At 46.2% G+C, this 27,087-nt stretch overlaps 2 protein-coding genes across 2 annotated transcripts in view; one reads left to right on the top strand and one right to left on the bottom strand.

Moving 5' to 3' along the window:
* Positions 1-6,119, top strand: part of PCNX2 (pecanex 2) — a gene marked incomplete at both ends in the record, with an annotated part of 151,395 nt that extends 145,276 nt beyond the window's left edge. The window contains 2 exons of the mRNA XM_084262153.1: positions 3,505-3,953; positions 5,946-6,119. Coding sequence (XP_084118279.1) covers positions 3,505-3,953; positions 5,946-6,119 — 623 coding nt within the window. The remainder of the gene's footprint in view (positions 1-3,504; positions 3,954-5,945) is intronic.
* A 6,153-nt stretch (positions 6,120-12,272) lies between these two features.
* On the bottom strand, positions 12,273-25,882 carry NTPCR (nucleoside-triphosphatase, cancer-related). Its single transcript, XM_084261776.1, has 5 exons — positions 25,795-25,882; positions 22,587-22,749; positions 21,394-21,490; positions 18,103-18,312; positions 12,273-13,327 (listed from the first exon to the last, which is right to left on the bottom strand). The coding sequence occupies exons 1-5, from the start codon at positions 25,826-25,828 to the stop codon at positions 13,259-13,261; spliced, it is 573 nt and encodes a 190-aa protein (XP_084117902.1). The 5' UTR covers positions 25,829-25,882; the 3' UTR covers positions 12,273-13,258.
* Positions 25,883-27,087: the final 1,205 nt, after the last annotated feature.

The following is a 27,087-nucleotide window of genomic DNA, read 5'->3' as shown; positions in this document are numbered from 1 at the left end:
CTGGTTTTAATTGAGGCTAGAGTTAGAGGGATCCCCATGCACATACTCGCAACTTGACACTGCAGTAATCAGAATGGCATCCTTAATTGTAAAATAATGATCCCAAGCATGCTGTACAAGAAGGAGGGTTAATTGTGAGGTGTTCAACAGAATGTATTGGGTGCTCAGAAAAGCACAATCAAGAGGGAGAGTCACACTTAGTTAAGTAACGCATCCTGGCTTTGAGGTAAGATGAAGGCACGCACAAGAAGTGCGAGTAAGTGGAAAACAGCAAATGCAAATCAGGATTCAGTCCTGAGAGACTGTTGGCAAGAGGAGGAGATTGAAACAAGAAGTTTCTGGCTAGAGAAAAGTCATCAGGAGCAAGAGAAATCCTCACAGTGGTCTCCATCCATCACTGTATAGAAAGAGATGCCAATAATGTAGAAATGAGGAAAGAAATAGGTCTGGTTCGTATTTGGAAAAACTGCAGATGATCTGTTTCTGGGACCTGGTAGTTTCTTCCACCCAAATGGCCTCAAGGAACATGAAAGAATGGCTACCAAAGCTGTATGCTTAATTGAGCAAATCCAAATGACTCTCCTTCAAGAAAGCTTTTCAGAGAACTGGCTCAAAAGGGAGCTCTGCTTGATCTTCAGGAAGTATTGGGACACATGGCAGTACCAGAGAACAGGTTTACTAACAGCTGTGCCAGACCAAATAAGGTGACCTGGGGAACCCATATACCTCAGTCTGCCTTTGGTTCAGGACACCGGCCTCCCACACGCAGTCCTAGTGCCCCCATTTAAGAAGGGCAATTTAATTTGGAAGAGTTCAAGGTAGAGCCAAAAAAGTGATCAAAGATCTGGGAAACACATCCTGTAGTGCAGGATTAAGAGCTTTCAAATTATTTATATTGTAGAAGATGCTTTGATCACAGGCTGCAAGTACTTACCTGGGCAGCCAAAGGTGACCAGAGACAGTTGATTGGAGCAGTCTTGGGGATGACAAGGCTAAACAAATTCCACTGTGACATCAAGCACGTGTTTTCAGCAGGGAGAGCAAATGAAAGAGGAAACAAGTGACTAAGGAGATACTGGATGCACTCCTTAAAATAATTGTAGTCATTAGTAATACCGTACAGGAACTAACTCTGTATTGGCCCGTGCGATGTACCACACCAGACTAGATGATCACAGCAATCCCCTTCCAGACCCATCATGTATGAATCCAGTGCATTTAATCTTTTCATGTTTCATATGTAATTTTTCAGCCTGGTGCCACCGAGTCTGCAAAATGCAGTGAAAGCCCTATATATATGTATATATATAAAAGTGTGACCAAAATAGGGAGCACTGGGAATATGTGGGGTTTTCCCCAGAAGTGTCCTTATTTCATGGTGGAGTTTATGGAACAGGCTTTCTTTCCCGAGTGTTCTCAAGGACGGAGTTATTTATGTGTAGATGCGGGTGGTCTCCTGTCCCATGCACTAAGCTCTGCATTTGGGATGAATATAGAATACTTTTGGACAGGGGTCAGCTTGGCAGTTTAAATCACAAGCAGATGTTTGGCCACGTTAGCCCCTGCACAAGCTAACACACCGCAGCCCCCCTGTTCTTTATGCTGGTCCGTCCCTTTTATTTAAGAAGGGCAGCTTACTGGAATAACTGGCAGCTGTAGGAACCAAAGCACTGACACAAAACCCCTGAGGCTGAAGAACCCGAATCCCTCCAGGCCAGGCGTGCCCACGGCTGCCAGTGTGGCAGCCAGCCCTGAGCCCCACCCCAGCGCCCACCCTCCCCGATGATCGCGTCTCAGGTGCAGCGGACACCGGCAATGGGGCATGCAGGACCCACCTGCATCTGTCCCACTGCTCGCGAGCAGAGGCCCGGGGGCTCTTACTCGCCTCTGAGTGCTGCTTCGCACGCCAGCTCAGGAACATTCCTTTTTTATTGCTTGGAGTAGAAAAGCAGAACTCAAGATGCATTATAAGTGGGGTGCGAACGTGTCCACTGTGTGCCAAAGCAACCAGGTTTTAGTCCAGCTGAAGAGTTCACTCCAGTTAGGTTGTGGCCCAGCTCTGCCATCTGACTGGGTGCCAAGTTACCTGAAGTCTCTTCACTCCAGCATCTGAAAACTGGGGCTAATGATACCAGGCTCTGGAAAGCGGCTCCACCATGTTAAACAGCGTGTTTCCACTGTCTAATCTAAGTAGTCTGGATAAGAAATTCAGCATTACTGGCACCCTCATGAATTCAGCAAACAGTCCTGTTTCTAGGGGACAGACAGTGTGAGATTTATATTCCTTTATGCCTGAAAAATTTCAGTATCTGGAGGAGTTTCGGTGCTTCCATAGTTTGGGTATTGGGAAAATACAAAGCACAGAAAATTACCAAGAAGCAGGAAACGTCTGCCAGGGAAACTTGTTTCTGCACTGATGGCCCTCAGCAGATTTTCTGGCATCGACTCTCTACCCCACAGCTACAGCTGGGAAACCAAACTGCCAGCTTGTGTTAATGCCTGAAGTTTCCTGGAAAGCAAAAAAGCCATGCAGGGCATTCTCTGCGTGAGTCTGGGTTAGAGCCTGTCCACAGGAACACTGAACCCCTTCAGGGCCTGTGGCACGTGCTGGCCCCCTGGATGCCATTTGCAGAGGGCCTGGGGCAAGCCCGGTTCGGGTGGGTTTGCTGGCCAAGGAGTTGATTTGATTTTCATTCCGTGCCTGTTCAGATGTGCAAGGGTAAGAAATGCAGGAGTTGAGTGGCACAAGGTGTTGGTACAAACGTTACAGGGAGACGGAAGTTGTCTGGGCACATCAGACAGCTTACCTCAGCTACACTCTGTAGCCAACAGTGGCTGCAATGAGATGCTTCACAGAATGGGGCAAGAGCCTCATGTGGGTGTCCTTCAGACCCCCAGCAGACTGCCCTAAGAGGTGTATGCATCTCTTCAGTCAGCAAATACACTGTAAACAGCACTCTTGGAACTCAGATACAGTTTTCTGTTAGTCTTAAAAACTGTCCTGTGGCTGTAATGCTGCCGTCTTCCATGTGGCTGAATCGTTCTTTTTAATGTGCCATCGTTTTAACTCACAGGGCCTTGGCCTTACTTTTGCATTTAATTATATCAGGCCACTTGAGGTGGATGTTCAGCATCCCCTACTTCAAGTGTGGCTGTGTGAGAGGAGTGGAGTTACAGCAGCACTCTGCTCAGTCATCCACGGGGCAGGTTTAAATATATGTGTCAGAATAGGTGTCAGCCAGTGAGGAGAGTCTTTCCCTTGGAGTGGCTTCTCATTTCCCTCAGTGCAAAACCACTGGAGCTATTCTGACTAAAAGCCAGAACCCTTTTTGTAGTGGAAAACAAAGGAAGGTTTGGGGGTTTAGCAACTTGTTACTTCTGTCAGTCTTGGGATTCTTAGACTGATAATGCCAGTAGCAGTGTGCCAATGGTAATATGTACGTACCGGACACTGTCAGTATGGAGTTCATCAGCATGCCACTTAATTTTGTCTTTCTTTTAAAGGCAGGAGAAAACCCAGGAGTCAGTCCATCCAGGCACATGCTGCTTTAAACCAAAGGCCCCCTGCTTCAAGTCACTCTGGACCACTTGCAGAAAGCCGCCAGCCTTTCATCCAGACATCTACATCTGCCCACGAAATTGCCCAGAGGCTTTCCAGTAGCCAGCTGTCGTTCCACAACTCGGCAACATCCGTGTTTTCCCAGTCCCCGGCTGCTCCCGCTGCAGGCCAGCTGACTGTGCAGGACCGAGCTGCAGCAATGCTCCGGTCCAGCCTGGCCTCTTCCACCAGCTCAACTCTCAGCCTGCTCTTCGGCAAGAGAAGCTTTTCCAGTGCTCTGGTGATTTCTGGGCTCTCGGCTGCAGACGGAGGCAACACCAGTGACACCCAGTCATCCAGTAGTATGAACATTGCCATGGGCCCATCTGCTCGAGCAGCAAGCCAAGCAGCACGGGTAAGGCTGAGGCCAAAAACTGTGCTGAGCATGTGCTACTGCACTGCTCTTCTGGCAGGTTCTTCAGCTGTCCTCACCACTGTTTGGTTTCTTCCTTCTCAGAAAACAGTCTTTTCCAAAGCAACACCAGGGGGTTGGTGTTTGTCTCGGGTTTTGCTGTGTCACAGTGAGACTGGTTGGTGTTACTGTGTAGGAGACTGACGTGTCTGTACGGAACTGTTAAGCACACACCTGGAGTTGCACATGGGGGTAAAGACCCTTTCACTCAGACTGGGGACTCGGGTCTCCCCGGTCTGCAGCCCAGGTGACAAGTGCCACCCTACACAGACTAAGTAGCCCCTTCCTGTGCCTACGCAGGGCTGCATGACCTCTGCAAAGAGGAACAGTCCCCTGAACTGTCCACTTGTTCTGTCCCTCTCTGACAGACCAGAAATACAATCCAGGACCCAAAAACCTCACTGCTGAAAGAGCTAGTCACAGGAAACCTGTAGGAAGCATTTCCCAAAGGAAACCTGCAGGCCCTGTGATTTGGTGTTTTCTAACAGCAAAATAGTACACACAAAGAGCCTCCAGCCCTCTTCCCAGTAGGCTTCCAGTTATATTCCCATCTTCCCCAGAAAATTCAGTGCACACAGTAGTGTTATTGTTTCACTGTCTACTTCAGTGTATTTATTTATCTTTGGTTGCCATCAATTGCTTCCCTGGTTTTTGAAGCTTTCACCTCGAGCAGTAACGTGAGAAGACGGGCTAGAGATAAAGGGCAGCTGCAACTAGAAGTTGAGTGACAACACAATTAAGACAGACTTTTGCATTTGGTCTATCGAGCTGGAAACCAAATTGGCAACGGGGGAAGACTGTGCATATGGAAAGTTCAAAACACTTTTCTGCTACCATCATTCTGAACCACACGTAACTTCCCTAATTTGCCAAAGAATTCTCCAAACCTCAAGTGAAAAAAGCTCCCTAGCCTGTGTGCAGTTTCCTCTCAACCCCAGAATACCACGTACAGTACAGTTCCCTGGATCTTGCCACTAACCTCAACAGAGGTTGACTGAACACTTACTCATCTGGGTCCAATCCTGCTGTATTGCTCTAATGAGTGTTAATATTTCTACACGTGCAGCTGAACATCTGAGATGAGAAGGCGTCATTCTGACTCTCAGGAGCTTATAGCCTCATTTGCAAGAACTCAGCCAGTCTGCATGGCTGAGTACTAACGGCAGAGGGTTCACCTCACCTAACTTGAAGCCATCCAGATTTTGTGCACGAGGTCTCAGTAGGCAGTTGGTGTGGCCTGTGTAGTCAGTGGAGAGGACAACCCACTTCTGTAGTGTTAGGAAGGAACAATTGGATCTTTCTGGCAGCCCAGATGATACACTAAGAGCCTATATGGTTAAATGCAGATGGGGTGAGTCTGGGCCACAGTAACCGCTCAGAGTCCAGGTGCCCATCTGAGGGAGAGGGGCAGGAGGAGGTGTTTTATTAACATTAGCACAGTTCTGGAAAACTTCTACACTAATGGCCCCCTTACAGCAGGGTGACAGCACGCACATTTTCAGACTGCTAATTGCATCCCAGTTTTGGTGAAAAGTTTTCTTTGTAAGTTGGATTTAAAATGTTGGTGGAACCTGATTTAACTTCTTTAGGGGTCAGCCCTGCTTGGAGCAGCAGTTTGGACTGGATGACCTCCAGAAGCCCTTTTCAATCCAGATTATTCTGCGGCTCTCTATGCATGTACAGCTGCAGTACTAAACCTCTAGCTCCTGGTCTGCTTTTCCTTCCAAATGTATGCGTTACACAACGTGTGACAAGCACCTCTCCGCAGCCCCTTGTGAATAATGCATGCTCAGAATCCCATGCAGCTTCACAGAATGACATTCCCAAATCAATTTTTAACTTTTTTCACCTGTCACTTCAAAAAAAACAGCTCAAGTGTTACTTAAAAATCGCCTAAACTAGTTAGTTCACTCTTCCCTTCTTCCTTCTTTCCAGCAACTCGCCGAGACCTGCGAAGCAACCCCTGCTACGGAACCCAGACCGCGGCGCGAGGCAGATGCGGCCCATGCCATACTGATGAGCCGCAACGTGGAGTGCCGGCGGGCCAGCCAGGAGGACATGGCCCTGGAAGACACCGCTTCTCAGCAGAGCCTCTCTGACGAGCAGTGAGGGGTGCTCCTACCACCAGGGCCGTGCGCTGCTTAGAACTATGTAAAGAGGGTTAGGTCAGGGCTACACGTAGGTTTAGGTTCTTCCAAATGTAACAAGCAACCTCCAAATGTTTATTTTTCTAACTCCTACAAGAGAATGCTGCGGGGCAGATGTTCCTCAGCTAAAGGCCTTGGCAGGGGTAGGGTGGGAAGATGTCCTAAAAACCACACGGTGCCACTTCATCTCAGGTTCTTGTATGCTCTAGAACAATGAATACAACCTGCTTAACGGTCCTTCCCCTGGGACAGTTGGAATCACGAACGAAGACAGTGGGAAGTATGAATACAACTCAGTGAAAAGCACACAAGACATCTCCTTCCTGCCGTAATTCAACAGCCAATTGCATGCAAACTAATTGGCATTTGGTCTATGCCCTATAGCGAAAGGCAACTTTGAACACAAGCAATGAATAGGTACAAGGACAGTACACCATGTACTGTAACGTTACAGCTAAACCTGATTTGGGGGGGGGGGGGGGGAGGGGTGGTGTTTTTTTCTCCAACAGCAAAGCTCTTCCTTACTTTCCTTTAACATGTTATGCAGGTGGTAATTCCGACCAGCACCCCAGCACCCCAGACCGACACACTGCATGCAGCCATCCTGCAACGCTGCACCAACGAGCTATGCTACGCAGATTAACAGAAGTCAGGTGTGAGCTAAGAAAAGTATCGGGGGCATGGAAAGCCTCCAAAGCATACGGTGAACCTTGTTTGCAAAGAAAGCAGCTTGCATAAACGGCTGCTCGGAGGCATTCTCTCCTGCTCCTGTTTGGTTTACAGCAGTGTTCCTCAAATTCCATGCAACAGCCCCCTCAGGAGTTGCAAAAGGGCCCCTGGGAATCCTCCTGGAGGCCAGGAAAGCAGGCTGGCTGTAATCATCCTCTGGAAGGGTCTGTATTAAGAACAGCTAAATACCCTGAGTTGCTGGGGGCAGCTCACTGTCCGTAAACACGTGTGGCCAGTAATCACAGCGCATTCCCATTCCCCTCCCCCAGAGAAACTGAGCTGCTGCCGATGCAATAATAGTTGCGTAAAGACCGAGGATGCAAAAAGGGAGGCCACGCTGTCACAGAGTTTGAGAAACACTGATTTACAGGAATGCATGACTACTTCGGAAGCTAAAAAGGCTACAACAAATCTTTCCTACAGCATCTAAACACACACACACATGCGTTCTTCATTTTTTCTTTTTCTTTCTTTTAAATTAAAAAAACCCCGTAGCTATCAGTGTCTTGCTGTTCCTCTTTACTGTAACTACCATAGATTGTTTCTAATTCTCAACACGAGGATGTGCAGCCAGGCTGTCTTGTCCCAATTAACATGAAAGATTTAGCAAGAGATGCTGCAGCTAAGTCTCATTACTGCTAGGCGGTACACAGTTACATTCTGAGCTTCCAACTGTGCCACACTTAGGATTATAAGTAGCAGAACTAAATAACACCTAGTGAAAATAAAATGATCCAAGTCTGGTTTGTGTGGCAGCAGTTTTTGGGTTTGCTTTCTTATTTTGAATTGTTTTCACTTGCTTTCCGCCTTCGGAAATTGAGAAGTCTGTTGTTTTTCCTTTCACTCAAAAGGCTGATGAATTGATTGCTTATAAAGCTCGGCACAACCCAGGCAAAACCCCGCTCACGTTCCCAAGGGTGAAGGCAGGAGTGTCCTGTGCAACCCCTGAGGCACAAGGGCATCAGTGCAGTTTGGGTCCCACCACTGTCCCCTCCAGCACCCAGGCATGATGGGGAAGAGGAAGTTGAAGTCAGCTGCTCCCTTTGACCATTTCTGGCAGATGGTACCTCTCCTCCTACCACCCTGGTCATGAAGTGCTTCCTTACAGGTGAAGGATGGAGGTTATGCAGGTAGGTGGAGGGGTCTTACTAACAGCCACCAGCCTCGCTTCTGCCCTGAGGTCCTTTGCATGGCAGTCTACTAAGAGCAAAGAGACAAAGCATCACCGCCATGTCTTCCTAAGCCCTGCCTGGTGTGGAGGCAGGGCAAACAGCTGGCTGTGAAAAGCACTAAAGAAACTTTCCCCTATTCAGTTTGCCTCGCTTAGGCCTCCAATCTGCACATCTTTAACTTAAGTTTGAATTAATTTCCATGAAGAATCAGTAACTCCAGTAGTCCCAATCAACCTAAATTATACTGTGTATCCAACTCAAGCATACTAAACCAGACCTGGGACCAGCTGCACAAACCCCTCCAGCAGCAAGCCGCTCTACCTGCTTAGCGTGGAGCGAGGCCCACTGACACCACCTTCCCCCAAGCACCGCATCTTCTGTAGGGGACTCTCCCTGCTCCCCAGTCTCCAGTACTGCACCCTAAGATGATGCAGCTGCTTCAACAGTCCTCATTTCAACCCGAAACTCCCTGAGGCCAGCAGTGTGCCATGAAGCTCAGCTGCCTCAGCTGAGGCACAGCGCACAAGCAGGAGTCAAGGTAAGAGTCAAAAGTGAGCTCTTTTTCATAGCCAGGTCTTACAGGGGTTTAATTAACGTTAAAGCTGTTACTGTAGCAGAGGGGGTTGCAAACGCCCAAGGACTACCACGAACAACAGTTTCAAAGGCAAAAGACATTGAAGATAACAGCACAAATGCTCACACCTTGCACTTCCCCATTCCAGGACAGTCTGCTGTCGTTGGTAAGACCAGTGTGATATGCAGCACTATTAAACACGGGCCAGCCCTACAGACCAGTCAGACAAGATGGTTAAAAATAAAACCTGGAACTAGACATGAGACTGTACTGATTAAACACACCTTAAACCTCCCCCCACGTTTGCACAAGGCAGAGACAGACCCAATTGGTCTGTACATGATGGAAGGAGCATTTATGGCTGATGTGTAACAGTTACCCAACCTTTGCACACAACCCAGAATCCCCCCAGCAAGCGGCTCTGCACAGCACCCGAGTAGCAGCACTGCTGCTCTCGGCACCAGCGCCTACAGCTACACAAAGGCTTTGAGCCAAACTTTGCCTCCTGAGAGACCTGAGCAGCTTCATACTTGCCCTCACACACCAAGTGCTTCAGAGTTGCAAAGTGGAGGTACCTGTGACACCTCAGGAACCCAAGCCGTTGGGCACTCTGGGGCTCTGAATGAAAAGCAAAGGCAACTTTCACTGCTTTTACCTCAGCTGCGGCATGGATGACAGGCTTCAGAACGTGCAATGCTGCTGTTAAACCTCAGCCTTGAAGTTGCTGAGGCTGAACAGTTTCCCTACATTACCTGGCTGTGACGCAAGGAGGCTGGCCACCACCGCAGCAGTACCTTCATATGCAGTTCCATTCTGTGTCGGTTTGAAGAGTCAGGTGCTCTGCTTGTGTTTTCCCAGAGCTGCAGAGGCCACTTAGTCAGCAGGGGCTGAAGGCAGTCGCCTGCCCCCTGCTCACTCAGCCAGCCCAGAACCTTTTTGTTACTACAACATGAAAGCAGTGACCCTCTCATCTTGCTTGCGAGCCGAATGTGTCCTGAGGAAATCAAGCACTCAAACTGCAAGAGTACAGGTGGGTCATGCAGTACATTCAGTACAGGTGGTTCTTTCACAGAAGTGTCAGAAGGGATGATGAGATGGAGGTCCTATCTGCTTTCTCCCATCTTAACCCCTGACATCATCACTGTTGCTGAAGAGCAGCATCAGGAGGGGTTTTGCACACACTGGCTTAGCAGGGCCCTCACAACCAGAGAGTGGAGAGGATTGCATCCAGTGCAGCAGCCTACAGGGAGGAGGATAATGAGCATCTACTGGAACAGGCACACACACAGTGCGTCAGCCCTTGCATTACATGTCAGATACTTTCCCTCCTCCCATTTTGTTTTCCTAAACTTTCCCTCCACTGGCAGGCTCCTGTCATACAGTACCGGCCAGGCGCTGCGCTCCTGCGGGTCAAACAGCCTGAAGACTGGGCAAAGAGCTCTGCAGTAACTATTCACCACAGCCAACCACAGGCTGCTGAACTGCTCACACCCCCCAGGTACGCTGGCAAGCCCCGCCCTGGCCTTCAGCCCGGCTGGTTCCCATCCCAGCAACCAAGTAGGAAATGGCAACGGGGCCAGTGTACAGGGTTCCTTTCCATTCATCCAAAAATACAGCTGCCAGAGGTCCTGCTGTTCCCTCCATTTTGAAGCGTCATACAGCCTTCTATGTGAGAAATTTGAGTTCCTGTTGCAAAGTCTCACCTCATCCCCACAGACAGCTACTCTTGGCATTCGTGGCATTTCAGACAAATGTTAACAAAAAGAACTTAGCGATGCGAGTCTTTCTTACCCTGACAAGCTGGCCAGGTACTCTCAGAATCTATGAATGACATTCTGAAACTATGAAGCTCTCAGGAATCCCTATCACAGCTTTTTTTCAAAGCTGTTTATTAGAATAAAGCAAGAGAAGTCATCTGCATTTGGCTCCAACCCCCCAGCTGGCTGTTCTCGGGCTTGGGAATTTAAGTTAAAGATTAGCTGAATTCTGTGCAGCTCATTTGAGAAGATTAGAATTGCCAGTGAAATTCTCCAGCATGTAATAATCATCTTCTCATCAACGTGTGGTTTTTTGTAACTACCCACTTATTGCCACGTTTAGATTACTCCCTGGATTGGGAGCTGGTATATAATTACAATGTTTCACTAGTACTTGTACATCCTTAAATCTGCAACACAGAGACATTCCTTATAATTAGCATTGCAGTAGGTCCAGCGTTGCAGATTCACCTCTCTCCATCAGCCTTCTCTGAGTTTTACAAGTCAGAAATTGCCTTAATGCATGATAAATAATGCAGGGCCTGTTTATTCCATGCTGGGCACAATTTTACGTTGGAATTACAAGCCTCCTTGCCAAAAACGTCCTTGATTCTCGGGCTTCGAGATAGTAATTGGTACCTTATCTTCTCCCCTCTTTTGCACCAATTAAAACCTGCAGGTGCACTGTCCTTGTCATCTGGAAGCTCGCTGGTGCATCGGAGGTTACTGTCACCAAACGCCTGCTGTCAGTAAACGGGCCCATCGGGGGCACTGCCAACGCTCTGCTTGTTGGTTCAGGCCTTCCAAATATTTTACTAGAGCAAAACCAGACAATAGATTTTTACCTCTGAGGTAAACGCAGAGCATCACAAAAACTCAGCTCAGTTGGACACGACTTCCCCACTCACTCGAGGGGTATTCGGAGCAGGTGAGTTGTCTCTTCAGGACTGTCTGGGACTTATAGGCCAGACCTGACTGTTAGGGTCCTCTAGGATCTCCTGCTGAACACAGACCACAAAATGTCTGTTCCTCTCAAAAAGCACTCTAGCTCAGGGAAGACCTGCTTACAAAAAGAACAAGTTAAAGGCTCTCACGGATCCTGAGAGATAGCAGAAGGCAAGAGCCACTCATGATGGCAGCACAAGCACCCTTTGACATAAAATTGCTGGTACTTCACTCCCAGTTTCCCAGTGAAGGGGAAATCCCCTTCCACCTTGGAAGTGTTTCCAGTGACTAACTATCCTCACAACAAAAGCTCAGCCTTGCACCAGGAGACAATGGCTTAGAAGCACTACAGGTCCAAAGGTCTCCAAGCCTATTACAATTCCTGTAAAGTCCTTTAAGACTCAATTGCAGTCCCACCAAAACCCTGCTAGGCTTTGGGTAGTTATTTAATCACAGAAAGACTAATTCTTTTGCAGCATGTTTTACAGCCTGACAGACTTAACAATGAAACAACAGGACACACCACACTTAAGGGCAGAGAGGTTTCTGTTCAAAAGTTGATGGCACAGAGCCCTGAAAGTTTACTTCGGCCCCAAGTCCTTCACCTCTAACAAGGGGTCTTTGAGCAAGATGCCTGAAGTACCTAAGGCATTAGTGATACCTTTGGGGTACAGCCTTGTTTTGCAGAAAGCAGCCAGGAGCTGCCCGGGTTGGGCAGAAGGGTAGTGTAAGGGGGCAGTCAGGGAGCAGGGCCATGGTGCCTCCTACCCACCTGCAGAGGGGCAACGCTTGTATCGGACCCTCCTCCTGAACACAGGAAAGAGAAAGGACATTCCCTCCAAGTTCCCAGCTGTTTCCAGGGCACCAGTAAAAATGTCTGTCCCCATCCAGCCCCTGACAACTTCGACCATCAGTTTCACAGAAATGAACACCAGAAATGATGCATGGAAATGTCTTTAAACAGTTTGTTCATTATTTCAGTGGTTGCTGAACTGAACAGAGAAAAGTTAAGAAGCAGCTGAATTCCTAACAACTTTTTACAGCTGGAGGTGACTATAAATCGTACAACAAACGAGTGTGCACCTGGGAGGGAATTCTATTTTCACAACATCCAAAACTGATCACATGGCAGCACCTTCCCTGAGCACATTTGCACACCCCATAGGGAAACACATGGCCTAATACTCTCAAACACTTCTTTCACCACTGAACATTATGCATATACAGAAAAATACAGAACAAAACCCAAAACAAAGAATCACCAAACACAACAGGTTGCAAAACTCGGGATAGACAGACACAGAATTAAATTGATCCTGACTTAGTAAACTCTGCATGAAAAACTGTCCTGGTTTTGGCTGGGATATGTCGTCATCCTCAGCATAGAGGGGAGTTGGCTGGAGAGGAGGGATCGCTGCTTGGAGATGGCAGGGCAGCAGGTTCCAGGTAGTGAGCAATCTGCATTGTCTCTCACCCACTTTGTATTACATTCTTCTATTAGTGCTGCTGTTGTTCTCCTCTCCCTTTGCTGTCCCATTAAATTGGCCTCATCCCAACCCACAAGTCTTACCTTCCTCTTCTGATTCTCCTCCCTGTCCCGCTGCGGGGGAAGGAGTGAGCAAGCGGCCACACAGTGCTCAGTTGCCAGCTGGGGCCAAATCCCAACAAAAACACCAGTCAAGATTTGACTGAACTTCATGGACTTGAAGATTTCTAGATGTAGGTTTTTTTTTTAAGTGGGTGCAAGGCAGGATTGCCACCTGAAACTTGGAAATAAACCCAAAATACCAGCTTTACCTTGCTTACCCCGAAGGCTCCAGTAAAGCCTCCAGGGTCTAAAGCAGGAAGGACAGACTCAAAAACATCCGCAAAACGTTGTAATGTTTTGTAAAAATAAAAGCTTTGGTGTTTACAGCCAAGGTCTTCATTTTCTGCAGGATTCCACAGCTGCCAAGATGTCTTGCAAAATGCTGTTTCTGTTTTCCTTACTAACCTAGAGAAAGAGAAATTAAAACTGATGTAATTTGATGAATAACCTCTGTATCAGTGCTTACTTCAAGAACAAACAAAGCAGAAATTCAAATGCATTTCTTTCTCAGTGGAGGAATGTTGAGTGTCAAGCACCTGCCACCTTCTGCTACCGAGAACACAATAAGCTAAACCCACAAGCCTGCACATGTAATTGAATATCCAGAGATATTTTTGATTTAATTACCTGTGGTTTTCTGCAGTATCATTCAGGGCCTGAATAACTAACAAGAATCACTCGAATAACCAGCACGTACTTCTGTTAGTTCTAGAAATCCTTTCAATTACCAAATATAATTTCCCTACTAGAGAGTGGAATTCTTACACCTTCAGTACTTGGAAGGCTTCTATTTATTACCATGGCAGACCTAGTGAAAAACATCTGCAATAAAAAAAATTACAGCAGGCTTAGCAGTGCAACTCTGCATTCTGAGAAATCCAAGCAGTGCAGGGCAGAAACCCCTTGAAAAAGAATTAAGACTACTGGGGAAAGCTGGGGGGGTGTTTGCAGCACAGCAGGGTATGCCTTTCTTTGACCAGTCCATGGAAACCCTGGGCTTTAAGACCAGTATATATGAAAATCTATATCGCTCAGCGTCCTGTCTCTTGCTGGGCCCCTCTAGGTTACAGCACCTGCAAATCACTGCAAACCACCAAGCAAATGTTATCACTTGTTAGTCAGCGCAGCAAGGACAGAGACCAAAACTGGCAGGGGCTAGTCAGGAGTGTAAATTGTCCCTTCTTGGTATCTGGATCCCGATACAGAGCCCAGTGACCCACAGTGACAGTGCCACACATATCTCAACCAACACCCGGGGAGATGGCTGGGGTGGTGACAGAGTTAACAAGCAATTTCAGGGTAAGGGTTAAGGTGAAAGGGTTAACAAGCAATTGAGAAGTGTCAGCAAAAGCCTCGTTATAAAAAGTCCTAAGAAATTTTCCCCACTGTTCAGCTCCCTGCAGAGAGGGCAGGAGAACTCAGACAGAGACAGATGAGCCAACAGAAAGTAAGGGCGTTCATGTTTCTCACAAGGTTTGAGAAAGGCTGTTGGACAGGGCAGGAGAGACACCACACTGCAGGGCACAGAAGTGCCTACCAGCCAGGTTCCACTGCTTTCCCTGCAGCTGCACCTCAGATCGGAGCACAAGGGTCTGTATCCCTCCCCCTACCACAGTCAGTACTGAACAAGAGGAAGCATTCTTTTTTTAAAATAGGTGTCAAGCCTACCTGAAGAATTTGGCCCTAGGAGCCTCCTGCTATTCACAGGCATCCCACCCAAATGCTGGAAACCAACACTGTACAGCCTAGAGGAGTCTCACCTATGCCACCTGAATTCAAAGGAGCAGATCAACATGGCAGAGACAGTACAGATGAAAAAGTGACATTAAAAAAAAAAAATTAAAAAAGGAATGAAAGGGAAAATCTGCCTGAAAATGTTGCTGTTTTACTGAGTATCATTCCAAGCCTATTATAAGATAAACAGAAAAGCCCACACAGTAACAGAGAGCAAGACAACAAAAAATGGAATGGCTCTTCAGTAAGGCTATTGAGAGACCCCAAGGTAAACAAGGCACAGAGCACAGATGAGCCAAACTCTAAATCTCACAGCAAGTGTCCCGATATCCTGACTTTCAAAGGACCTTCTGAACATTTAATAGCTCTTCCCACTGTCTCACAGCCAACAAAAACAATACTACACTTTATCTCTCCCTTTTCCATACCTACATGCCAGAAGTCCAGTGAGAGCAGCAGAGAGAGAGCGCCAAGCATTGGGAAATTTTCACAACTGTTTTACAAAGGCTGTTGGATAGATATAAGTCTCCTCATAAGATCTGGAGACATTCCGTGCAGAGAGCTTTCCCAGAGAGAACAAATCTCCCAGTAACTGCACTGAATGGACAAACAGATGGGTAGATTTTTAGACTGGGAGTTGAAAATAACTGTGGATGCTCCTTATACTAAGCATTTGGGTAATTTGAAGGAAAGCACCACCTAGGCTCCAAGCAGGCAACAGTAGAGGACAAAAGCTTTCTTCCTATAACAGTTAAAAGTACTGTCCAGGAAGCCCCTTCCTGAACAGTCTGTTCAAACAGAACCTTTTCTTCTTCTGATCCATTTAACTATTTCTTTCTTAAAAGGCATACTCAGCCTATCTTCACTAATGGGTTTCATGGAAGCAAAATTAATAGATGGGAAAATAGGAGCAAGTGAGCGTGTGCCAGCTACTAAGGATAATCTGATCCTATTTATGACACTGTCTGCAAAGCTGCACAGACCCAGGCAGTGCAAAAATCGCCTCTCTAGCTTCACTGGGAAGTTTAGTTCTCAGTAAAACGGCATGGGGCAACAATGGAACAAAATGTGTTAAATCTCAGAGCTCCTATTGTTAAATGCTCTCAACATAACAAATTACACAGTTGGGACCAAATCCTCAACTGCTTTTAGGGCATCTGGGCCCATTTACACCACCTGAATATGCTTTCAATAGAAGGGACAGTAAAACTCCAGCAAGTGTTTCTGTACACTTAGTGTCAAACATCAGAACTGTCCTCATGACACCAAGAGAAGGATGAAAAAACTCTGCTGAGTTCCTTGAACACAGCCTACATATTAAGTGACAAAGCAGGCAGAACTTTTTTGGAAGGTAGCCACCTACTTCTGCATACTTCCAGGCACCATAAAAGTTAGAAAGAAATTACTGATCGTGAGCTATTTGGGCACTCCAAGTTCTCCCTGTGCCACAGCCCTTGAAGAACGTAGCTGGTGATCCAGTATTTACTTCAGCTCGTAACACCTCTGACTCCCCACGGGCAGGTTCTGGTTTTGCTCACGCACACGTTTTAACTAGCTGGGAAAGAGCATGGAGTGTGTCACTGGAGTGAGACAGATGCTCTCCTGCACAAGACTTTGGCATGGCAGGGCTCTGCCACCTGGGAGCTACTGCTGTCTGTCACGTGTTTCACACCCCTGCTTCTGGCTAAGGGGTTCACCACAGAGCTCTATTTAACCAAGAATCCTGCACATCCTAATCGCTGCAGCATAACCAGGACGGCTCAGTTCTTCAGTAAAGGGGTTTTCATGGGGTGTTTTTTTTAGCTAGAAAAACCACTGCTCCGTTGAAATTTATGGGAAGGCTTTTGCTGGCTGCAGTCAGTGCTTAGAAGAAAGATGTAGGGGCAGACTGACAGACACAACGACCCAGGGCCGAGTGGCGCGTGCCCTCAGAACACCCCCTGATAAAAAAAGAGACAGCAGAAGCCTCAGAAGCTTCCTTGAAAAGCTAAATGCTGTTTCCTAGCACTGTTTCCTCCCCGGGGAGGAAACAATGCACACTCCTGCCTTGCCGTGACCGCAGCCTAAGCCAGCGAATGGCTGCTCCCTTCAGGAAGGAGTTCCCCACTCCCTCTCGCCTGGTCCCACCAGGGTAAAGCAAGTCACTTCGAATTCACATTCACACGTGCCCCTGGTCAGCAGCCTGACAGCTAACACACAGCAGCTTGCAAACTGGAAACCTGAGGTTTCATCTCCAAAAGGAATGGAGTTAAATGCTTATGTGAGGAAAGGAATCTGCTCTAGCATTGCTTTAGCACTTAATTAAACAGGCATTGAATTTGAACAGCAGAAATTGAAGATGACAATGGGACCACCAAATCAAAGCAAGCTGGGGAACTTTCTGAGCACTCCAGTTTTATCAATCTCACTTTGAAAAAGAAGAAAGAAGATGGAGGCTTTGCTTTCCCTGCAGTAAATAAAATCATTCAGTATGAAGATAGGAAGATTAATCACAAAATCTCTCTGTTTGAGAGAGTTTTTCCTTCCTCATCCACCTGGATGAAAACAAAGTACCAATCTCACTCTGAGGTGCATCTGATAAAGAACAGGCTTGCAGCAGTGTACTGCTCTGCAGCATGCTGCCCATGTTACGGAGCCAGGATATCCAAGTCCCACTTACTGAATTTAGAGAGATGCACGGGCCAGTTCTGGGTATACAGCTTTACTCTCTACTACAGATAGTACGCACTGAGCAGAAAAATAGATGAAACATGTGGGGGCTGCGTTTAGACTGTTTTTGTGAAGCATTCTGGACACTTACAGGTGTTAGGGAAACCCGACACGTGGATTCTGGTGTTTTGGTGTGCTAGAATTTGAGAACATCCCTGTAACTGCTCATTAATACACTTTGAGACCCTAATATTCCAAAAATTATGTCTGTAAAAATGACATAAATTCCAAAATTGGTTCACTGACTCCAGAGAAAGTACACTCCATTTACAAGTGTCTGTCTCCTAGAAACATTTCTACAAACTACACTGCTGCCTTTTTTTCTTTTCTCTCCTTGAATACTCTTACTGGTAATATTTCTGCAAGTCAGTCTGGAAAAAAAAATACCTAAAAATCTGACTGCAATTTTAAAGCTTTAGCTCTTAGGAATAATGAATAGTTATACAGCAATAACACTACAGCAAGAAAACCTTTTAAAACAACCGTAGCGTTACTTCTACAGCCGCTCGCAAGCAAAGCCAGCTGTGTGAGACTGCTACAGTAAGTGCCAAGTGGGATTTTTTTTTTTTAATAAGGTGAACACCTGCCCATTAAGAATAAATGGAAACTAAAAAACTTATTCCATACGAACTACCCACAGCTATCAACTGGTAGTCACAGTTAGTTTTTAGACAGAGCCAAATACCAACCATCCACCTAGAACAGAAGGCTCTTTAACGATATTAAATATTACTCACGCTGAAGACTTTAACATCTTTCCTACTTCTTATTTCTTCAACAAGATCCAGTGGCTTTCCCTTAGGTATTGGAATCGTTCCAAGAACCAGGGTCCCCGAGCCAGCCAGCGTCTGACGAACAGCTTGAACAAAAGCCTGGCTGAAGAGTTCCATCTTACCAATCTCATCTATGACACAGATGTTTTTCTCAGCTTCACTGCCGTGGTTCACCTGTGTGTAAGCAACATGCAACTTAGAACAAGCAGCAGAAATGATTTCTATGCTAAAAGAAGACAGACCTCCAAAAGGAATCAATGCAGCTGTAATACTGGGCGGGGGCGGGGGGGAAGTAGAAGAGTCAACGCTGCTGCTGGTAACTTCACCAGGTAGGATTGAGGATTTTTTCCAAAGCAAAATGCTCTCCCTCACTATGTGTGACCTAGTGACTAGTACTGGTTTTTTAGCTCAGATTTTAAGTCTACCATTCCTACTATTTCAGCAGAGAATTTTGGAAAGATGAAAATGTATGTACAGAATAATTACCAACTACAATAGGAAACAGCAATAATACCAGTCTTCCTTCAAAGCAGAATTCTCACCATGGCCCCATATGAGCTATTTGGCAATCGAGAACTGCACTTTACCTACTGGCAGCTCTCAATCAATCTGAGGGACACCAATTTCTCAAACCTTCACTCTTCCCATCAAATTAAGCATTTAGAATAGAACACAAGCATAAAAAAAAAAAGATTTAAATTAAATCTACATTTGGAAATTTCTCCTCTTGTTGCTGGGTCAAAGGAGGGTCAAAACTAGCAGTTCTCTCACAACTAGCTTGTTACAAAGCTAGCTGGGTAACAACCAAGCTGTTTCCAAGCCTGTCTCACATCAGAACAGTCACCTTCCATTTCTTTGTCATGATATAGCTTATTCTATAGTACTAGCTATTCCCCTGGTTCGTAGGATAAGCTCCATACTAACATTTAACCCCATTTGGTGTTTGCTCTTTTCATTAAGTGACTATGCCAAACAGCACTATGCTGTAAATTGTTGTGAGCAGCAGGGAAGTCCAGGCCAGCCCACAGGTGACTGCCACTGAGGGAGAGGCAACTCAGAAAGGAGAGGAACCATTAACAGAAAGGCAAGTGCACTCCCCACCCCCTCTTGGTAAAAGTAACTGAGATCTGAACTCCATTATTTATGGAAGTGAGAAGGAAATCAAGTCAAAACCTCTATCCATGAATATATGCCAATATCAGCCATATTATACAGAACCTAAAAACCCCCAAAGGATAAAAAAATCAAAATGTTTTCCCTTGTGCAGGTAAAGTATTTGCTTCTGGGAAAGCAAAAGATCTGTGTGACATGCATCCTAAAATCTTTTCAAGCAAAATCCCTGCTGAATAGTTGTTTTATCTAAAATCCTTTCACAGATCAGTGAGCTAAAAAAACAGTACTAGTCACTAGGTCACACATGGAGAGGCAGAGCATTTTGCTTTGGAAAAAATCCTCAATCCTACCTGGTAAAGTTTCCAGAATCAGAAAGATTGTCCACTGTGGGACCTACTCCTGTTCTCACTGGAGCAAATGAGTCCAAGCCTTAAGAGCTGAAGGTGTCCTCAAGACTAATGGTCACATACCCACTCTATGCTACTCTCCAGTCAAACCAGACCATACCTGTAACTCTCCTGCCCTCATTTGTCTTTTCTAGTTTCAGTTCTATGATCTTCCTCACGCTCCTCCTCTCCCATCTTGTGCAGCCTATATGCATGACCAAAGTCCCACAAAACTGATTAACTGTGCTTCCAGTGAGAACAGAGTCATAGAATGCATAAGGTTGGAAGGGAGCTTTAAAGGCCATCTAGTCCAACACCCTACAGTAAGCAGGGACATCTTCACTAGATCAGGTTGCTCAGAACCCCATCAACCCTGACCTTGAATATCAACAGGGATGGGGCCTCCACTACATCTCTGGGCAACCTGTTCCAGTGATCTACAACCCCCGTATTGAAGAATTTTTTCCTAATATTCAACCTAAATCTCCCCTTTTCTAGTTTAAAACCATTACCCCCTGTCATAGTGCTACATGCCCTTGTGAACAGTAAGTGTGCGCTGCCCGACCCTGCTGGCCCCTTTTCTTCTTCTCTTCACTCTTGTACTTGCAGAAGGCTGTATAAGAACCTAAACAATTCAACACTACTAACACCCTTCTAGCAAGATCTCTCCTGGACTTCACATTAATGCAGCAGTAAAAGGATTCCAAGCACAGCACTGGCTTAACGAAATATATTTTATTAAACTATCCCTCTATTTACTAACACAGTAAATCAAGTTACAGTGAAATTAAACACATAAAATTTGTCTCATTTCCTTTCTCCCTTGCTCTCAACATTTTTGCTTCCCTAATTTTGGACTTTAATGTTGATGCAAACAAGGATCAAATGCTCAATCTCATTTTTGCTCTTTGCACCTCTGTCTTCTGTTCTTTCGATGTTCATTAAGAAGTCCGTTCTTCCTCAGCCCTTTGAGCTTTGGCAGTGTAGAAAAATCACAATAGGACTTTTTTAGTAGCACAGTTCAGCAGCTGCTACACACTGTGGTATGTTATTGCCAAAATCAGATGTGCTCTTGTTTAGTTTTGGAAGGGGGCAAGTTGGAATGAGAGGGGAGGAGAAGAAGGAAAAAGGCTGTAACAGAATGTTAGGAGAAGGACAGGAAAAAAGACTGTGTGAAATGTGTTGTCGCAGTCAGAGCACTCCTTGTGCAGCAGGCTAAATCCCAAATTATCAGGCTGCTGTTATCAGTTAAAACCTACCAGTCTGCAGGTACTTATGCAGTGGTAATCAAATATGAAATAACCACTGGATTCAAGAAACAATTACTACTGGCAGAAGATGAGAATTGGGGCAAGAGGAGGAAAAAAGGCTGTACAAAAGGAGCAACAAAACCCTTTTTCTTGGACCCACTCAATCCACTCAGTACTGCATGGTAAGCCACTTGCACGTTTGGTTTGCTTCCCAATATGCAAGAGAGTGGCACAGGAAGCAACCTCCTGTCGGCTACCGCTCAGCCAAGGAGACCCTGCTCACATGGTGACATCAGATCAGGAATGAGGGGGGACTGCAATCTCTCCAACACCACAATAACCTCAAGAGAACCATCAAGATTTGCCTCCTGATCCCAAAGTCAATCAGAATCAGCGATTCCCAAACCACACACCATTTATTAACACTAGTGCTCTAGAAGGGCCTTCCAATAACACTGATTCATCATAAAGCAACCATTTTTCAGCAGCTTTCATAGAATACTCACGTTTCTCAGCATAGGTAGAACCAGCTGCTCAAATGAAACAAGGTCTACAACATACTGTCCGACTCGATATTCACGTCTTGAAGCAGAAGAATCTGAACTGAATTTGAAAAAGAGATACACAGTTCCTTCTAAATAATGAGTTTAGAGACTTCACCATGGTCGTTTTATGTAGTCATGAAAAAGTTATCTTAGTAAGTCAAATCCCCTTAATTCTTCTAAGAAAATAAACTAAACTCTGTAACCCATGCATTAAGCCATATCACAGATAGCATACTTTCAAATAATAAATATACTATACACTACCTTTGCCACTACATAAGCTCAAATTTCAGCAGTGTAGGGAAGGACAATGGAATTTAAAAGCCAGCAGATATATATTTACACTGAAATCAAAATACATGTCTGCAGTTCAGATCTTTGATTTTGGTAATGTGACACTACAGACAGGGGTAGCCCAGATCTCAGTACAGGCTGCAAAACCCTTAAACAATCTTGGAAAAATGCTCAGTTTGCATGTGCTGCATCACACTATCCTAGGTGAATATCCTTATTAGCACTATGCAAATTATTTAGTCAGATCAACCGTGTCTGAATAAGGTGTTAATGTCACGCCTAGATCTAGACTGAGTTTTGCAGAAGCATGAAAACATAAGTCTAGTGAATCAGGAGAGACTGTGAGTCTCAGCAGGGCCTTTCAGAGGCCTCTTAGCAGGGCTCTCAAGCCCTCTTTATCTTCAAATTCACATACAGGTTCTGTGGGCCAGTCAGTGGCTCTTTGAAACAATGTTACACACAATTTTCCTTTTATTTTCCACTTTCATGTCTGTAAATTAGCTGGTGAAAAAAAAATATGTTCCTCCCTGCCCACAAAAAGCTACTTGCTGTATCCCAAAAAGACTTGGCCTTAAAATAAAATGCTCGCAGTGCTGCTTCTCTACCCTTCCTGGTGTCAAATAGGCAGTAAGAGAGAACACCCTTCCCCAGCACATTTTCATTACTGCACTGTGCAAGAGAGACACTGCCTACACACACCACACAGGTACCAGCCAGGACACAGGAACTGAATAAAGAACCTGGCTGTGAAAGCCCCGTGTGTGCTGGAAATTACCTTCTGGAGGAGCATTTAAGATGCCGACAGACTGGAGCAGGAGCATAAAACAGTAAGCCATTTACAGTTATTAAAACCTCAGTACCTGACTCTAGATAAAGGTCCTCGTTTTCCAGACAAAGTGACAACATCAAATCCTGTTCTCCTGCCACCTTCTCTAACTTCCTCTGTGTAAAATCCATCAATGGGCACACCTGAGGATTTCAGAGCTTGAGTGACTTTCTGGATCAAAGTAGTCTTTCCGACCCCTAAAAACAAAGAGGAAACAACAAGCACACCGGATTAACCTTCTTCTCCACTAAAAGTCCATTTTTAAACGCCACAGTAATGATTCAGTTCATCAGGAACGCTGATTATTATTTAAGTTTGCAAATATTTTTTTTAAATGGTTGGAAAGCATTGTTGAGGCCACAGCTGGAGTACTGTGTGCAGTTCTGGGCTCCCCACCATGAGAAGGACATTGAGGTCCTCGAGCAAGTGCAGAGAAGGGCAACCAGGCTGGTGAAGGGGCCAGAGGGCAAATGATATGAGGAACGGCTGAGGGAGCTGGGGATGTTTAGCTTGGAGAAGAGGAGGCTGAGGGGAGACCTTATCACCACCTTCAGCTACCTGAAGGAGGTTGTAGAGCGGTGGGTGATGGTCTCTTCAGCCAGGTGACAGAAGATAGAACAAGGGGAAATGGCATGAAGCTGTGCCAGGGCAGGTTTAGATTGGATATTAGAAAAAAAAAAATTACTGAAAGAGTTGTCAGGGCCTGGAACAGGCTGCCCAGGGAGGGGGTTGAGTGACCATCCCTGGATGTGTTCAAAAAAAGGGTTAATGAGGTACTTAGGGATATGGTTTAGCATAGGATGGGAATGGTTGGACTTGATGATCTTCAAAGGTCTTTTTCAACCTTGTGACTCTGTGATTCAGAAACACCTTTTGAAAGTTCATGCTGTACTGACATAAACACATTTTAGTAGCCTTTAAGAAGTATGTCTACAGCAAAGTCACAACAGAATGGTAAAAATGTCCCAGGCTACCACTAAACTTGTTAGCTTAGGTAGTAAGTGGGCTGGCCACAACCCACCTTGCCCCCAGGCAGGTAAATACACAAGAACTGTACCATTACACTACTTATACCCAAGCTAGCTGGAAAACTGACTAATGACTCTGCCCTTCTACCATTGCTATTAGCTACTTTTTAGGAACAGACTCGAGTTCATCCCCTTGTTAAATCTTAAGGTCAAAACTGTCAGCTGTTATCAGAGCCTAACTGGCACAAAGGACATACTACTTCTACTGATGTCCTAGAAATCAGCAGCAATCAGTGCCCCTGAGATATTAGGTCCTACATGGCAAAACATATTTCCAGCAACAGAAACACCCTTCTTCTAGTAACTGAAGCAAGAGAGGTTTTCATTGGATACAGGGAAAAGCATTTTTACTGTGAAGACAATTGATCCCTCGAACAGGTTGCCCAGACAGGCTGCACGGTTCTCATGTCCTCTGAGGTTTTCAAGACCTGACCAGGTAACGCCTTGAGCAACCAGGTCTGGCCTCACAGCTGACTCTCCTTTACACCTCCTGAAGTTCCTTCTCACATGAATTATCCTATGGTCCAATAATCCATTTTCTTACCCTAAGACAGATGCCTGAAACCCTCCCCACCTGATGTGTTCTAGCACAGTCTGATATATTTTCTACTATGTTAATGTTGGCCATGTTCCAGACATCCTATCAGTTCCCACAAAAGAGCTATTTCTTCTCCTTTACAGTTGTACAAGCACATCCCTTGACAATTTCCTTTTCAATTCAACTTTACTGCCTTTCACAAAATTTAGTGTTATCACTCCAATTTTAATCATTGTTGTCAAAAAAACCCCCGTAAGATAGAAAATTTCCTGCAGAACAAGCCTTTAAATTCCTAGGGATAAGAAATACAGATCCTAACAGAAACAGTTTCAACACCCACAAAACAAATTCCTCCTTTATATTTTAAGCAGATTTAGAAACTACTTTTTTAACAGAAAATATCCATGACAAAATATTCTGTGGCTTCAAGGGTACCTAGTCAAAACTAGCAAACTTTTCAAAATGGAGGCCAAAGGGACTCCTGGCATTTGAACAATAATAAAATGACAAATGTGGCACCATCAATATCTACCTTCTTTCCAGGGCCTTGTCGCTCTAAGTGAATTTATACTGACTTGGCTGAGTATATTTGCTATCTCTAATTCAGTTACCTTCATTCAATAAATGGCCGAACAAAGCTAAAATGATTCAAACTAAGTATAAGAAAGCTTAAATTTATACCTTTAAAATCAAACAGTAATCAGAACAGCACATTCAATTTCAGTTAACTGAACAGAGACAGGGCCTATGCAGGCCTAACCTCTATGTATCTTGAAGGGCTGCCCTTAGCAGACAGAGACAGAACAAAGTGGGTGGAAGGTTCTGCTATCTCAGTCTAGCAGTAGCATTTTAAATTATTTCCAGACAAGGCAGGTACCTGCAAAAGGTTCACAAAAGGGAGAATCAAGCCCACTGCTCTACTCCCAAACCACAAAAGAAAGCTTTGCAATCACAGTAACTGGTTTATTTTTCATTGATGTTATGGTTTGACCCTCATACTCTACACCACTCTGCCTACACTGCAATCAGATTCCCCTACAATGACAAACCACTCCACCACTTCAATCAAGGTGTGCCCATCTGGGATACCAATTACTACCCGTAACTGAACATTACTTAGGTTGGAAGTGCTAAATCACTAAAATTAAGTTACAGAGTTACAGAAAATATGAGTGCTCACAAGTTATTAATGGCTGCAGCTTAACTGAAGCCAGACAGGTTGTCCCTCAGGTTCCTCCCCCCGAACACTATACTGCAGGGCAGAAGCCAGGAACAAAGCTGTAGCATCTGGAAACATACGTAACATGTGACCAGACAAAACCAAAATGGACTTTCATTGACAACAAATTAATGAATGCCACAGCCCTGACCGGGGAGGGGAGCAGCCACAGGCCTCAACGCCCGCAGCCGGGGTTATCGTGCAGGCAACTCTGGGCCCGGCTGCAGCAAGGAGGCACTCCCGGGCTCCCTCACACCCTGGGCCGTGCTGAGGCCCGCCAGCAGGAGCCTTATCCAGGCCCTATGCTTTCCCTGTCCGTCCAGCTCCAGACAGGGCAGCTGACTAGACCAGACTAGGCTAGCCTAGGCCAGGCCAAGCCAGGTCAGGCCGAACCAGGCCCCAGCGGCTGCAGCTCGTCCCCTCGCCCCGCTCCCCAGGCTCCTCCTATCCCCGTTACCTGGGGGGCCCGTGAGGAAAACGTGCCTGGACATGGCGGGAGGCCGCAGGCCGCGCACCTACGCTCCGCGTCGCGCCAGCCCCCTCGCTCCGCCCCTGCCCAGCGGCCCCTCCCCGCCGCCGCCTTCTTCTCTTCCCGAGGCGGCGCAGGCTCTGGCGCGCTGTTTCGTGGGCAGGAGCAGTAAGGCGGCTGCGAGCTCTGCGGCCGCTTCTTCTCGTAGCGGCGTCCCGTGAGGTGTCCCCCACCTCCGAGATGGCTCTTCTCGTGGCCTTAACTCACAGCGGCCGCCGTGCCGTTCTAATCTGCCGCCTCCGAGAGGATGTCGGGCGGCAGCAGCGCCCAGGCGGAGGTTGCCGTGCCAGCCCTGGTACCTGCTGAGGGGAACCTGGCCTCTCTCCTGGAAACCCCCGGGCGAAGATGACTCCAGAGCCAGGCTCCAGACACCGCCTGCCCGGGCCGGGCTCTGGGCGGGAGTCGCTGGGGCGGGTGATGCCGAGGGACGGGCCCTTCCCGGGCTGTGGCGGCCAGGGGCTGGGCCACTGTCGTGGTGTTTCCCAGAAGATGGACGTTATTTAAGGTTAGGGGAGGCAAAAACCCCAACTGATTTCCTAAATGTAGGTCGTCATTTAATTTGTCCAGTCAGCTTGACCTATTTAGTTTCTGAATATGTTTAAGAAAGCTCTCCCCGGAGCTTTTTACCCGTTTTCAGTAAACAGTGTGCTCCAGGATACAGCAGGCCAGCCAATTAAAAGACAAATGGGTTGTCTGATACTTCCATGCAAACAGCAAATGTAACAACTGGGTTAATAAGCAACTAGGGGTTTGTTACATATCTGAGACAATTGGGTGACAAATGAAAATGTTTGGCAGGTTTAACAAAGACGCTGACAGACATCTGCATCTCAACATGCCTTATGCATGTGGCCTCCTTATTTGTTTAGTCTGGGGTGATGAAGAGCTGTAAGAGAGAAGGGAAAAGGATTTTTGGGGATTGGGCAGTGGTCCACAAACAAAAGTTGGGGTGAGGTGATGCCCAGCTACTGAGGTGTGTGGATCCCTGCCTGGCTGTAAGCACCAAGATGGTTATGCAGAAATATTGAGCTATGAGAGGGAGACATCTTGCCTGTTGCTTGCTTCAGCTAGAATGGTTCTCTTCAGATTCAGCACATATTTGGATGGCTTCCATTTTCAGTAATTTCCCAAGGATTTAAGGGTTATTCAGCCTTTTCACACAGCTATTGAGTATCCTTTTCAGCCAGATGAAATGTGTAGATCAGTAGGTATAGTGTACAT

The sequence above is a fragment of the Gallinula chloropus genome (assembly GCF_964237585.1).
Source record: "Gallinula chloropus genome assembly, chromosome: 3".
Classification (NCBI taxonomy): domain Eukaryota; kingdom Metazoa; phylum Chordata; class Aves; order Gruiformes; family Rallidae; genus Gallinula; species Gallinula chloropus.
Note: the sequence above shows the minus strand (reverse complement) of the source record. Positions and strands in the feature narration are given on the sequence as shown.